The sequence below is a fragment of the Fundulus heteroclitus genome, unplaced genomic scaffold (genome assembly GCF_011125445.2).
Source record: "Fundulus heteroclitus isolate FHET01 unplaced genomic scaffold, MU-UCD_Fhet_4.1 scaffold_44, whole genome shotgun sequence".
NCBI lineage: Eukaryota > Metazoa > Chordata > Actinopteri > Cyprinodontiformes > Fundulidae > Fundulus > Fundulus heteroclitus.
Genome location: NW_023396857.1, coordinates 616,924 through 632,702, shown reverse-complemented (window position 1 = coordinate 632,702; position 15,779 = coordinate 616,924). Strand labels below are relative to the sequence as shown.

The window sequence follows — 15,779 nt, the reverse complement described above, 5'->3', positions numbered from 1 at the left end:
TTGCACAATAAAAATAAATTGTTCAACTCAAAATGTTAATTGTCCTGTTATCGGTCTATGCACATTAGATCATTAAAAAAAACACATTAAAAACCAAAAGATATTAATAGGCATGTACTTAAGTCTGATATTTTTCTATAGGCAGCTTTACTACAACAGTAGAATAAAATCCTGAAATTATGGCTTTTAGTTTCACTGCCACCCAGAGTTTAAGTGGCTCCATCTGGCCCCTATGAAACATTTCTGGAGGCGCCACTGACTGCAGCTCAGATCGTCCCTTTAAAATAAAGAGCTACAGCATGAGGTCCTGATCTCTGCAGACGTCTGGTGTGATGATTTTCACCCACTTGGTTCACAACTGATGTGAGGCTGAGTTTAAGTTTTATTCCATGAATATCAGAACATCTGTAAGAATAAACTATCTTTGACTTTATATCATAAATTTACCTGCTGACTTTGACAACAGGTTATTTCAGACGCCGTCTGATGAGACGCAGATCGTCGACCTGCTTCAGTTCCTGCAAATCAGCAGCAGCAACTTACAGGCCCTGATTTTATGTACAAGCAAAATAAAAATAAAAATTTAACCCAATTCCTGGAGAATTTGTCACAAACAGCAAGTATAGAAACAGCTGAATAAGAGGCGATTATTTTTATTTTAGTCATGTTCGCATACAGCAGCTTCTGCAATAAAGCTTGTTTTTAAGAAACATGAAGCTGGACTTTTGAGTTATATTTACTGATAAAGTATTAAAGCATTATTATGCTACATATTCTGCAAAACGTTTTTAATTCAGAATTTCAGTTGGAAAATTAGGAAAAGCATGGAGTTCTGACTTCTGACTTCCTACAGCTGATGGTCCAGAGAGGTCAAAGCCAACGGGACACATTTCCACCATGGTGCTGGGCTTTTATTTTGGAGGGAAACTTTCCCAGAACACTTGAGCTACTTTATGACTGACTGGCTGCCTGCACCAGCCGGTCAGAAGTGGTTTAGTTTACAGGACAGCTGAAGGAAACACGATGGTGCACATTTATGACGACAGAAAACCAAAATATTCTAAATATGTATAATTGAATCCTTGTTCCACACTGGAAGCTGAATAAAATCTCCAGGGCTCATTGGGTGAGAGGCAGGGTTCAATTTTAATGCTTTCTTATAGTCATTTTTAAGTCTATATAAATGCAAATGTGAATTATCAGATTTGTGGAACCACATGTGGTCCTCAGACCAGTGTTGTATAGTAACGAAGTAAAAATACTTCACTACTGTACTTAAGTATATTTTGGAGTACTTTATACTTTTCTCGAGTATAACATTTTTTGGTAACTTTTACTTCACTATATTTTTGAACTTAATTGCATACTTTTACTCCAATACATTTTCAATATTTGGTTTAGTTACTCATTACAAAAAGAGAGAGAGAGAGAGAGAGAGACACTCACGCACGCAAGTATTTTGACACCACCTACTGATTGACTGCAACAAAGTCAGGACTTGCCTGCACTTATTCATGACCACCAACAGGATAAGAAGCTGGTTCAGTGGTAAATCAGGTTAAATTAACCTTGTGGTATAGGTAAAGCATCTAATTGCAGAGAGTCCTAATTTTCTTAACTAAATGATACCTGCAGGTGTATCTATTTGCAGGTTTACCACTTCCTGTAGGTTGGCTGGAGCTGGTTTATCAATTAACCATGTTCTTAGTAAACACCCCCTGGTCTAATTTTTGCCTGCACTTGGTTGTGTGTTGGTTGCTTAGCACTGACCTTACTTGAAGAAGGAAAACTGAAGGCTCACAAAATGGTTGTATTTTCTGTCTAAACTTCGTCTAAATTTCTCCTGCACTTGGTTGTTTATATTATTTTAAGTGAATTTGACTTTCAAAGTTTACCAAAATCTAAAAATGTCATTCAAACTGCATTTGCTTTGTTTTACTTTTTACTTTTACTTTTTATTACATTACTTGAGTACATCTATTTTTACAGTAATTTTCATACTTAAGTAGCTACAAGACATTTCAGATACTTTAAGACTTTTACTCAAGTAACATTTCAGTCAGTGACTTGGACTTTTACCAAAGTCATATTTTGGAGAGGTAACTATACTTTTACTTGACTCCAAGATTTCAGTACTTTATATAACACTGCCTCAGACTTCCCACCGTTGAAGGAACCCTGCAGATTTCTTTTTTAAGATTCTGTAAATGTGGAAGACATTTTTTAGTGAAGTAAAAACGGACCAGTCACAGAATACTTTGTGTTTGCAAACTTTATTTTGGTTAAGGGGGGGGGGAATGTTTGTGCAAGACAGTAGAGTTCCTGAAGGTTAGGCAAAACTGGAATATCACATTTTCACACAGTAGAGAAAGAAAGCCCCTCCACCTGCAGTCAGGACGCGGTAGGACAACTGGATCAGAGCAAAAAGAAATCTAGAGACGGTTCATCGTGGCCCAGTTGGCTCTGATGAGCTCCAGCAGGCGACTAACAGTGCTACTTCTGGACGACGACCTGCGCTGGAACCATCAAAGCTCTGGTTGTGCGGCGGTTCTTGCATGGAGCGCGCCGTGGGCCACAGCCAATTAAAATGCAGGAAATGATCCCAGATTCAGTGAAGCATGAGACTTAGTGTCTTATTCTGTGCAGCCAGCAGAACATAGGGGGCGCTAGGACAGAAAATTCATGACATTTTCTTGTGAGCTTGTGCGCCCCCCTTTCTCATGCCGCCCTGGGCATCCACCACAAACCGCCGCTGCTCCAGATCGCCAAAACTGACCGCTCTAGATTTCCTTTTGCTCGGTTCACATCTTTTTTTTTTTTAACTTCACACGATCCTCTCAAAGCAACGGAACAAAGGCAGCGGCGCTCCCTAACGGCGCCGGAGGGGGGGGGGGGGGGGGGGGGGGGGGGGGGCGCCGCCGGGCTCGGCCGGCCCCGCCCGCAGAGGGACGCCCGGTCACTTTGGTCAGGAGGTCAGCAGCAAACGGTTGACACGCCCCCCCCATAGTGTCGGCGAGTCGTGGCACGCTTCAGGACTTTGGGTCCATCACACAGTATCAGTAGTTACAGTAAGTAGCTGGTCCCCCCACATTAGATTCACTTTCTGCACACCTGTGCAGGTACCACACACACACACACACACACTCACACACCTGTCCATACTGAGCCCAGTGGAGGCACTTCATATGTATCTGTAGAACCTGACTTCAACGGATCAGAACCGGCGGCGGCGGCTCGGTCCGCTTGTTTTCGCTCGTCTGATTGGACAGAAGGAACCGTTAAGGTCCCTTAGCGGGCGGGGCGGGGGGGCTCGGGTTGCCTGGAACGGCTCAGAAAGGCGATTCCTGCTCAGTTTTTTTTACTGGAGGACGTCCAACTTCCCGGTGGAAGCGGTTTCCCCCACTGATGGGGCCCTAAAAGGTTCAGGGACGCGCGGACGCAGCAGGTCGGTTAGGGCTGGGCGATATGGATTAAAAAATAAATCTCAGATTTTATCATACCAAATACGATTAATCGATTTTTTTTCTCCTTTTTGTTTCATAAAAAGAAATTAAAGAAATTATTTTAAAACCTTGCTTTTATGTGAAGCATGTCGTCAGGGAGTTGACCTGAATTCACAGTGCAACTAAAAACAAGCTGTGAAACATGCTTGTAAAACAAGATGGCAGCCGTGCCATTATAAACTATGAAAATATAATAAAACATTTGCTGCTAGTGGTATTACACATTGGGCTAAGAACAGGCTTCACTGCACTGTGAACTTCAAACTAAGTAAAAAAAAGTAAATAAGTAAATGAAGTACCTCGTATTATGGTAAAAAAAAGTTTCCACTTAATATTTTGACAATATATTTGCCTAAACATATATTCAGCATCACATGCTGTTCTCTTCATGGAAACCCAATGAGTGTATTGGCAAAATAAAATCCAGATTTTCCAAAAATGAAATCTTAAAGAATTGTAAATTCGAATTAATCGATTAAAATTGATTTATCGCCCAGCCCTACGGTCGGTGCGCTGATTAAATTCAAATAGCAGCTTTTAAAGGGACAGGCACATCAAAGCACGCAGACCCCAAAACGGAGTTCTGCTCACGCCGCCGCCATGCTGGGAAGATTAGGAGCGGCTGGTCGCTTCACTCCTGCACCTCCTCACACTTTAACCCCCCTGAAACCCCCCCACCCCCCCACACGGAACGCGTCGGCACATTTTCCACCAGGTTTGGTTTAAAGTGAATTTCTAGAACCTGCTAAACGTCTCCTGGCAGCGGAAACGTGGTTATATGGCTCTGAGACGCGTCCGTCAGCAGGAAGTTCCTCTGGCCGGTCCGGATGTGAACCAGAACCAGCGAACAGAACCAGAACCAGCGGACAGAAACATAAAAACAATATAAAAAGATAAAATGTGAGATTCGGATTATTTTACGCATTTAAGCGCCGACAAAAACATGTTAACTAAACGATTGGATCAAAGTGGAGAACCGACCCAGATCCTAAATCGTGTCTTGACCTTGTTTCAGACTAATCCAGCAGATCTAAAGGACCCCCCCCCCACCCCCCGTCGTTCTGCGTGTCACAAATGGTCCCTGTAGTGAAAAAAAACAAAGAAGTCCCAAAAAAAGTCCTAAAAAAGAACCCAACAGATTTCAGGATTTTAAGTGAAATAAAAACATTTTAAGCGCCGCTCCATTCATCCCACTAAAAGCTAGAAGAACCTGACAGGTTAACAGGAGTTTCAGAACCGCTGTAGGTACCAGATTGGCTCTGCGTTTCCCGATGACGTCATCATATGGCAAATCCACTCAAACAAACTACATTACGCCCGTGGTCTCCATTTGTTACAAATCAATTTTGTTTTGTTAATTTACGGCTATTTTCCAGTAACTTAATCGAGGCATGAAAACTTTTAACATCATTTTGGAATACTTGTGTGGTAGTCTGACAATTTAATCGGTAATTTTGCCGGATCAAAGTTACATCTGAAGAGAAATTTCCTTCCTCCAATTTTTTTTTTAAAGTTGTGAAGGGAAACTAAACCATAAACTCTGAATTAAAATGGCTACAGACTTTTATTAAAAATTAAATCACGGCATTCATCACTTTAAATCAATAACGTTTATTCCTCCTTTTTCTACTGATATTACTATGTCGTTCTTTCTGATCACATGTTTTTTATTATTCCAGATGAAATTGTGATGAATTTGATTACTTTTTTATTGTAGTATTTGGTATATGTAAGATATATGCTGGATAAATTAATCTGACTATCCCTTCAGTCTTTGTTAACAATATTCTTCCAAAAATTGAGCCAACTGTCAAATATTTGTTGATTTTTTTGTAAAATGGCTTGAATATTTGTTCTATAATTTCCAGTGTGGTCCTTGCTAATAATTATACCTAAATATTTTACCTAATTTTTATCAATTAAAGTGGGTTGATTATTATACATTTTCTATGTTCATCTTTAAGCCTGAAGCTTTTGAGAAAAAAGAAACCTAAATTAACTAAATAAAATTGATTTGTTACAAATGCAGACCGCGGGCTCAATATAGTTTGTTTGAATGGTGTTGCCATAATGTGACGTCATCGGGAGGCGCAGGGACCATGGAGAATTTCTTCGTAAAATTGTACGTTTACAAACCGTAATCCCGCTTTAGAATAAAACCTACACCCCGCTATAATTACTTTAGTAAGTTGTCCAGACCAATTACAATATTTTGCGTAATTGAGCAAACGTTAAACCAATCATGTATAGTGATGTCATCAGAAGGCGCAGGACCCGAGTCGATCTGGTACCTACAGCGGCACCATCGTCCCACCAGAACCCAGAGCCCGTTTTAACCAGCAGTCCCTGGATATGAAGGCGGAGCTCCGACCCTGACGGAGGAGCCCGCTTACTGCCTGAGTGAAATTAAACTGTTGCATTTAAGGCTTTAGTTTACAGAACCGCTCCTGCACAGGCGTGGGTCGGTACCGAGCTTTTAAATACCTTTGGTTTGACTTCCTCCGGTTTAAAATAGGCGTCATTTACAATTAATCACATTTTCTGCCTATATAACAATTAATGGATCAGACTTTAGGTGTCGGTTTAAAGCGGGTTTTCCTCCCTATGGAAGGAAAGAGAGCTGCAGCAGAGAGATAATCTAATTTATTACGTGTTTTAGAGTTTATATAATCTTACTTTCTACCACAAACTTTCAGGATCTCACCACAGCTTTAAGTAACAGACTGTTTAATAATTAGACTTTTTAGTTGGTTCAACAAGGATTGATGTCCAACTCAATTAAAAGCTGGTTTCTTGAATAATAACATTCTGATTGATCAAACAGCTAAATGTCTTGTTTTAAATGCAGAGGAAAGTCCAAATTAAAATCACAATTATGGCTGAAATATATCGCAATTTAGATTTTTGGCCAAAACGGTACAGCCGTAGTTAAAAACCGTGTTAACGGTCAATACACGACGCTGAAGACTGTCTAAAATAAAAAAAAACAACAACACTATTTTAAAATATTCATCAGACCGTTTTACGTTCCACCTGCTGCTGCACACAGTGTGACGTCTCCTCTGGTCACAGACGGTTAAAGCTGACAGAGGAAAGCTGGAGCATCATCTAGGCCAGAAACCTCTGGTCCGTTCTAAATAAAAACTATCGGATCGCGCCGTCATGGGATCTGGACCCAACGTGACGACACAGACGACACCGAGGACGCCGGGCGGCCATGAGGAGCAGGAAACGGGTTAGCAGCGCCGCGACAGACGAACAGATCCAGGCGGCGCTGGATGTTTGTCGGTACCAGACGTGAGACATTGATGCCGGTGACTCAGGGTCGGTTAGATCACAGCAGGAGAGAGGATTGGGGGGGGGGGGTTCACACACAGACACACACCGTTCCAACAACAGGAAGCCTTCTGGTTCACATTAGATAAATACGGGCCGACGGAGCCTCCGCTCCTTGTGCCAAATGCTAAAAGTTTTCTACAGTTCAAGTAGGGCGAGCTACAGATTTACAACCACAACAACGTCTGAGAAGAGTCACGGAGCCCGTAGGACTGCGGGTCGCCCTGAGGCCACCCCATCCCCCCCCCCACCCCCACCGGGGGCCGTAAGGCCACGCATGCTGATTAGAAGCGACGGCCACCAGGAGAAAGCCCATGTGGACCCGAACGCAGAGCGGCGACCCGCAGTCCCAGAACAAAAAGGTACGAGTCGGCGTAAGACCTGAGGAAAACGAGGGAACACCACGACTCCACGCCACGGGGGGGCGCTCCGTCACAGGGTCCAGTCACGCTCTACAGGACGTCAAAGTGCTGTTGAGGAACCTGACGGAGGCTAATGGTAGCCGGGGTGGTGGCTGTGGACGCCGCCGCCGCCGCCGGGCTCCTTCACGTGGCCCAGGGCCGACCTGTGCATCTTACGCATCAAGTCCACGCTCTGCTCCTGCAGGCCCGGCACCTGGAAGTCCTGGCCCAGGAAATCCAGGCTCTGCGCCATCAGCTTGGCCGGGCCCCCGGCGCCGTCCTTCCCCGGCCGGTACTTGGCCCCCGGGACGCGGTCGGCGGAGGCGTGGCCCCCCTGGAAGCCCGCCGGCAGGTCCTGAGGAATGTTCCCGTTGCCGCCCGCCGCCGCGGGGGGGACGGCGCTCCACGAGGGCTGCATGTAGTGGCCGTTCACGTAGGAGGGGGGGCCCACGGAGCAGCTGGCGGGGGAGGGGGGGAGGCCTTTGTCGGCCGGGTGCTTGAGGGGGAAGCCCTTGTGGGTGAGGGTGTAGGTCATACTCTGAGAGGGGAACGCGCAGTCGGCGGGGGGCTCCATGCGCGGGTTCTTGCAGGGGTGCGCGCCCTCAGGAGGCTGCTGCATGTGGGCCAGCTGGTGCTGCGCCCAGGAGCGCTGCTGCTGCTGCAGCTGCTGCAGATGTTGCTGCTGCTGTTTCTGCTGCAGCATCTGGAGCTGCTGCTGCTGTACCTTCTCGCTGTCTGGGTGAAAAGACGCCATGTTGTTATTATTAGCAGCAGCAGCGGGCTGCGGGTGGAGCGCGGCAGCCGGCGTCTGACCCGCCGCTTTGTCCGGGTGACCCATCATGAAGCAGCTGGAGACGCCGCCCCCCGCTGCATGCTGGGACACCCTGGAGCTGGCGCTGATCAGCTGGTTGCGGCTGATGGGGCTGGGGTTGGCTATCTGGCCCTCGCAGACGGACGTGGCGCCCATGCCGGCGCGAGCCTGACACAGCTGGTTGATGTGGTGCACGATGCTGCTCAGGTCCCCGGGCCGGTTCTGCTGCAGGCTGGCCGCCATGGACAGCGGGATGGTGGAGGTAGATACGGTTACGTTTGGTGGGGCGTCCGCATCCGGGAGCTTCCGCGGGCCGTACTGTCCCGGCGGCGGCGGCGCCTGCTGGAGGCTGTTGGGCGGGGCGGCGGCACCCGGGGGCAGCGCCGGGGGGCCGGCGAGCCCCTGAAGCTGCGCTCCGTCCGCAGCGTGCCGCAGATCCTGAGTGGCTCCCTGCTGTGCGAGTAAAGCTTGCGGGGGAGCGGCCTGGTGTTTTAGAGTCTGCACGTGGTGCTGCGGGGGCCTGAGCGAGGCGCAGGGCGGGCCCTCCTGCTGCTGCGGGGCCTGGGGGTGCGGCTGGCGCTGCAGGCCCGGTGCGTGAGCCAACCTTTGCTGCTGCTGCTGCAGCGCCTGGGTGTGAGCCACGCTCCTCTGCTGCAGAGCCTGCGGGTGGTGCTGCTGCTGTAGAGCCATGGCGTGCGTCACGCTCTGCTGCTGCAGCGCCTGCGGGTGGACCCCGCCCTGCTTCTGGGCCGCCGGCTGGGAGAGGCCCGCCAGGTGGGGGGCGGCGTGAGGAAGATTTAAAGTGCTGTGAGCGGCGTACGGCCCGGCCTGAGGGTTCATGGCGGCTCTGAGCTGCTGCCGGGTGCGGCAGCCGTCCGGGTGCTTGACGAGGCCTTTGAGGGGCGCGCGGAGGACGGCCAGGAGGCCCCCGCCGCAGGTGACCTGAGGAGGGTAGGGGCTGTGGCGCTGGCCGGACGAGGACGTGTCGAGCCCGTTGACCGTGCGGCGCACGTGTTTCTTCTGAGGAACCTTGATGCTGTTGGGGAAGATCTGGATGCTCAGAGGCTTGTGGGCAACTTTCTTAGCATAGGCGTCCAGCTCTGCGGGCGTCGGACGGGACGCAGATCTCATCTTCTGTGTGGTTTCCCCTGCAGACGCACAAACAAGACGTCAGGGGCGGCATTTTCATCATCATCATCATTATTATTATAGTAATTTACTCCTTTAACTTTCCCACATTTACCAGACAGAAGATTTTAGCCTTTTCTTAACAGCTTAAGGCCCATTCATACCCTACGTTTGGCCTACACGTCCGTATTTCTGTCCGTACGTTCTATCCGTTGACTCCTTCATACCTCCGTCCGTTGAGGTGCGCAATAACCAATATTTCCTCTAGGTGGCAGTGCTGGGCGCTCCCTAATTGCGGCCCACTTGGACTTTACGACATCCCCTGTCATGGCCAGAGCCTCCCCGATTTCCTGAAAGCTATTCATAACTTTTTGTTTGTCCCTGTGCCCCGGACACGACACATCATATAAATGTGGGTAGTTGCGAACAATCTCCGAAAGTCGTTCCTCAAAACCCGCCATTGTTTAAAGCCCAGAATTCTAACCTTCTTCTTGATTTTGTTGCCATTTTGTACTACAAACTCAATAGCGCCCCCACCTCTTCCGGTAGTATTGCTCCGTTTCGTCCGTAATCGTAAGCTCCCAATTTTCGTGTCAAAATACGGACGAAATCGACGGTTGAAAGTAAGAAACACTCCACACGTATCCGTCTTTTATGGAGGTATGAATGGGCCTTTAGGCTCAATCCAGCTCGGTGGAGAGCTTCTAACGTAACTTTCTAAGCTTTACCACAGAGGTTCTAGGTCTGGACTTTGACTAGGCCATTCTAACACATGGATATGCTTTGATCTACAGTAACCAACCCATAGCAACTCTGGACCAGCTTCTCTGTCCCTGCAGCATCAACATCCCCCGTTCCACTGAACCGGCTGCATGCTGGAGGTGATGTGCTGTTTCCCATGTGACCAAATGTGTCCACCACCTTCTCCCTGTCCTGCTGGTCTCCGTGATGCTGACTCTGCTCGCTAACCTCTGGAGGAAACTGGTTGCCCTGGATTTATTTACGACTACCAGAGAAGAGGAATATAAACTAGGGTTGTCAAAAGTATCGATACTCAAAAAAGTATCGATACTAAAATGTTGTATCCGGATACGATACTCATTTTCAAAAGTATCGATGCCGCGAGGTGGGGTGTTTTTTCCAAGTCCCCCAGAAGCTGGGGACTTGGCAAAAAAAATCTGCAAACCGCAAAGCAAATTCAGGTCAGTGCTACCACCAGTGGCACCAAACAGTCATTCATCTAGAGTGCAGAGTAGAGGAAAATGCACTTTCTGAACACTGTGTGATTGAATAATTCTGTGCACTTTTCAGTTTCAGACTTTTTTTGTAACAGGTGCAGCAGCTGAGAATACAGCATTTATTTTTGTTTGTTAACTGGTTTGGCTAGTGTGAATGTGTTGTAAAGCATAGCCAAGGAAGGAACACTTCTTTTTAATCAGGCCTGCTTAAAATTGTGCACAGCATACAACCTCAAAATATTGTTACTATTGTTTACTGTATTTATTTATTTATTTGTATTTTATTTATTAATAAAAATATTTCTGTTAAATTTTGGGGTCTTTGTTTTTATCCTTGTGGTATCGAATATTTTCCTGAGTATCGGTATCGAGTTGAAAATTTTAGTATCGTGAAAACCCTAATATAAACCCCCGTCCTGTTGGTCCGGTTGTAATAATTTGAAAACCATGCATCGTTTTCCTCATATCCCACAATCAGGCCCTACTTTAAGAACTTTAGCTAATTTTCCACCGTTTTGTTACAAATTTACATGAAATCTAACAGAGTGAGGGGGGGGGGGGTAAAAAAGAGACAGGCTTACATTTCTGAAGTCCAGTGTTCATCTGAGTGCGGGGAAGAAGTCGGATGGCGGGGTCACCTGATGCTGGCAAACAAGCCAGCATGTCACTGCTCCTCTACTGCAGCATTGGACACGTCCCTCTCATCGTCCTGGGGACACAGAGCAGGAGAGTCAGCCGCCGGCGTGGAGACAGTGAAAGCTCTGTTCTAACAATAAAGATTCACATGAATGCTGCAGCATAAGAAATCCACCTGCTTCAGGCAAACGACGCCCATACAAATGAAACAGAATGACAGAGCGCTGTGTTCTCCACATATATAAGAATAAACGTGGATAAAACGGCAGGAAGCGTCAGCACATAAAAGGTTCTGACCCGCTTTCATACGAGAACGTGACAAACATCGGATCTTCAGTAGGTCCTGAAATGATCACACATAACCACCGTGTCCGCCTCCCACGGCGTTGTGGAGTAATTTCACTTCCTGGTCTTTCTTTGAAATGTTTGTGAACAATCTGCGCTGCAGAGCGGAGGGCGCCCTGGTTCACGGCCCCATGTTGGTGACGCCTGATTTAAACCAACAAATGGTAAAAGCAATGTACCCCTAAAGGCTCTGGCCAAGGAACCAACCTCTACTGATGCCTGGTGAGCCCAGAGGGGACAGGACTTCTGTACAAAAGGTCAGCTGACCTGACAGAATGAAGTGGTTTTAAAAGCTCAGAGACGAAGAGCAGAGTGAGGCCGATTAAACATTTAAAAACAAATAAAAGGATCTTAAAATGGATTTTAGAATAATGGACAGGGAGCTAAGCCAGAGAACTAGGCTCAGGTTAAATACCAGGGCGGAAAGATATCAGCTATGATCTTAGAGAAAAAGCTGCTGCTGTGAGTCGACCTATGATTTGACAGATAATTAGAAAACCAGCACACAGCATCATCTAAACCATGGATGGGCAGGAAGCCACAGGGAGGAGGCCGTAAACGCTGATCCGCCCCGGCAGCATCATCCTCACAGCTGCTGCTTCTCTGAAGTCACTTCCTTACTTCATGCTGTGTTTTAAAGCTGCAAAGTGCTAACAACCCTGCTTTTAGATCCTCAAACTGACTACCGGGTGCGTCCGATCGGCAGCAACCGGCTTCTGCCTTTAATCACACCACAGCTCCGCTCCATCTGCGGTTAATAGAGAAATCTGTTATGTGATCAGATATAAACAGGATCAGAACCAGGTTTTTTTACGGCGATCCATGACGCTTCATCCCTCTGAGAGGTGGCCGTAGGTGTAGGCGTGCTGCTGATGAAACCCAGGAGTCATGTTGCTGACCTGGCTCTTTACACGAGGCTCAGAAACCTGTTTGTTTCTTACAGCAGAGCAAACAGATCAATAGATCTGATAATTGCTTCCAGTTCGCAGGAGCAGCCCAGTTAATGCGGCCACGCGTCATCCATCCACACCGTGGCTCATCGCTCCATCACCTCCGGCTTTATGACGCACAGCCTGAAGGTCTCTGGGTTCTGCTCCGGCGTTAAAAGCTGGCAGAGGCGAGCTGGACGGAACCGGCGGCTTTCCTGCTAAATGCTGGACGTTTAAAAAAAAAAACAAGCTCCAGAAAACCGAGTCATTTTCTCAAGGACAGCTTCCGGCAACAACCAGACTGACAGCGCAGAGGCCTCAGCAGCCATTGTTCTGTGTGTAAACCTTTATCAGATTTTATTACAGGGCCTGACCACACAGTCAGCACAGAGAGGTGGCTCTGCTCCCAGCTAGCATTAGCATCGCTCCGCCGCAAACCGCCCGCATTCAGCAGCCAGACTGAGCCGCGGTGCTCCTCCGGACACATTGAAAAACGGATAAATGTCGCCGATGGAGAGCTTAGCTGGAGTCAAACGCCAGAAATAAGCTGCTTCTTTGTGCCTGCTGAGCACAGGCCAGCTGTTAGCATTAGCATTTCACCACCAGGAGCCGCGGAAGGCGCTTCAAACGCGACGATACTCACTCCTCGCGAGGTTACGAGTAAGGCAGCTTCATGTTTGTTGAGGTTTGACAAACAAAATGTAAGTTAGAAATGAGGATACCATCCCAGGGCTGGCCGCGTCTCCGAGCTGCTGTCTGGCTACGACAGCAACATCTGTTCCTCTCCTCCTTCCGCTGGGCTCAGCGGTGCTGCGCGGCCGGCTTACATGCGCCTCACCGCCCCCTACTGGACGGGAGGAGGTGACGCGCTTTCTGTGTCAGGGCGGGAAAAAAAATACAAAATAAAACAAATTGCGCTAGCGCTTATATACAATTTGTTGCGTGCTAGGAGTCTCTAGTGATATGGAAATATATAATCAGTTTTTGTACTAATCATGTATTTTTATTAAAGCAATAAGAGTTGCCTAAGTTTGAATTAATGTTAAACTTTGTGGCCTGGAGTCTACATAATCTGGAGTGTGTAAGGCAGGGGTGTCCAAACCAGCACTGATGGCTTTTGCAGATGGAAACATTTTATTTTTAATTAGGGTAAATTTATTATAGACAGATTAAAATCTTCCAATTGAACGTTTAATTGAATTTTCGGTACAACACAAGACAAATGTACACTAATGTACACTAATAAGCACACTTTTTACATTTGGTTTGATTTCATCGTAAATAGTGGAACTTTTACTCAAATGCAGACTTTGGTGCGTTCAAATCTGATTGGATTGGAATAGGCTGAAAGCTGTTTAATATCTTTTCTTAAAATTTTCACATTTTGTTGGGCAGGGTTAGTATTTTTGGTTATGTTATTTATTTTTGTTAATTTTTTTGGCCCTTGATCGCTTTTGATTGAACAATTTTGGCCCAATAGCCAAAAAGTTTGGTACTCCGTCTACTCTGCTGTAAGGTCACTAAAAGGCTATAAATACACCCAACCTTTTTGTGGGATACTAGGGCAAGTAAAAGTCACATGATGTTTTATGGTCGGTAGGCTTCACGAAGGTTTATGGTTTAAAAGCTTTACAACGTTTTGGGATGTTTATCTTGGTTACTCCTAGAAACATCTGGCAAATGTATCAAAAAGCCAACTCCTTATTTGACACTGGAATGTGGATCTGTTTTGTTTGTGGGGAGACAAGCCCAGATAGAAATGAGTGTGATGCAGCCCCTAACCCACCGGCATCATTCATTTACTTACCCAGTGAGGGGCTATTAGTAGATATGCCCCAGGGCGGTTCTTCAGACACGTGCATGCAGCCGACGCAGGAAGGTAAACTCCATCTTTTACTACATGGGGGCTTTAGGATAGAGTTGGAAGTGTGTGTCTCCCCTTGAAATTCCAATTGTAATAAATATATATTTATATTCCAGGTGTTTTGTCTCTGATAATTGTGTTCTTCCTTTACTGCCGAATCTACGAACCGGGTGAGGCGGGCCTTACTGAGTGAGACAGGAGGAACGAGACGCCGCCTGGTCACTAGGAATCCAGACATTTTGAAATCAGTCTCTCCATGTGCTGCATAGATATATTTATATTCTGTTTGGGTCATCTTTTTCAGTTCATTCAGTTTTCTCTATTACATTTTTTAACAAAAACATTACAGTGTGTGCTGTAGAACTGTTAAACAATTTTGTGAATCCACCATTTTTTTCCCTCTTGCTGCAATTTTGTGGTCCAAATTGAAGCTGGTGCGATCATCAGAACCATCGCAGAGCACTATTTAGACCACTATGATCTTAGAGAAGATGATGTTGCTGTGTGTCAACCTATGATTTGACAGATAATTAGAAAACCAACACACAGCATCATCTAAACCATGACACCTTGACAAAGGTATGATCAACAATTAGACAAGTCAATGAAGAGGTGATCAACCATGTGATTCATGTGGCTGTAACTGTACGGTACCGGTTCCTGGAACCCGACAATTGTTCCTGCTGTGGGTTCTACAAGCTGTTGGGTCAGGGGCGTAACTCTCGTTTCCCCATGACTGTAATAATCAGAATAAGCATTCAAATAAACCACTGTTAGCCTGGTACCGATGTACACTGGGAACGTCATTTATTACAACAGCTGCATTGTAGCTTAAACAATAACCATGAAAGCCCAAATAATTACAGCAGTTTGATTTATTCAATGACGGATTTGTGTTATCACACAAAGATGAATGGCATGCAAAAAAAAAACAAAAAAAAAAACATTTTGAAGCTCATGGCTTCTTGAGAAATACAGTTTATAACCTACAAAAACATTGACAGCAGTAATAACAGTCTTCTTCTTGTTCTACACCTACAACCACTGGGTTTGTTGGCCGATCTGCCTGAGAGGAAATGTCTAGGTCCAGCCTTCACTGACTGGAACAAAACAAATTCAATATTTAGTGTTTTTTTCTCCGTTAAAAACGGACGGACTCTGTGCAGCAGGTGCATTTCTTTAAAACAAACTATGGCTTTGCATTTACAGAAAACTGGTCTACTGGTAACCTTAAGCCCGTTCTGATTGGCCGAGCTGTCTGGTCCTTACATTCAAATCCATCCACATGTGACAACTGGAAGCCATTGAGACGTTTTTTTGTCCCTCGCCGCTTTAACTCCAACGTTAAGCAGTCTGCACCACAACGGCCAAACTTTGCATCGTTTCACATTAAGACCGAAGCTAAACATTTACGAACCTCATTGCAGCTCATCAGCATTTAGACAAAAGATTTTTTTCTACCCGTTCAGCTTTCTGCAAAAAATGTTTTGATATCACTAAAGCTTTCAGCAGGAAAAAAGAAAACTCAATGCTCGACCCAAGCCACCTTTTTGGATTAAAAGCACCTTTGTAGTGTAAAAATAAATAA

At 46.2% G+C, this 15,779-nt stretch overlaps 1 protein-coding gene across 2 annotated transcripts; it reads right to left on the bottom strand.

Moving 5' to 3' along the window:
- Nucleotides 1–5,707: 5,707 nt before the first annotated feature.
- Nucleotides 5,708–13,172, bottom strand: LOC105920763 (protein FAM222B). 2 transcript variants are annotated; one of them, XM_012856394.3, is made up of 3 exons: nt 13,050–13,172; nt 10,999–11,126; nt 5,708–9,199 (listed from the first exon to the last, which is right to left on the bottom strand). In XM_012856394.3, the coding sequence occupies exons 2-3, from the start codon at nt 11,078–11,080 to the stop codon at nt 7,332–7,334; spliced, it is 1,950 nt and encodes a 649-aa protein (XP_012711848.2). In that variant the 5' UTR covers nt 11,081–11,126; nt 13,050–13,172; the 3' UTR covers nt 5,708–7,331. The 2 variants fall into 2 exon arrangements, with proteins under 2 accessions (XP_012711848.2, XP_012711849.2); XM_012856395.3 differs by having other exon boundaries at nt 12,971–13,059.
- Nucleotides 13,173–15,779: the final 2,607 nt, after the last annotated feature.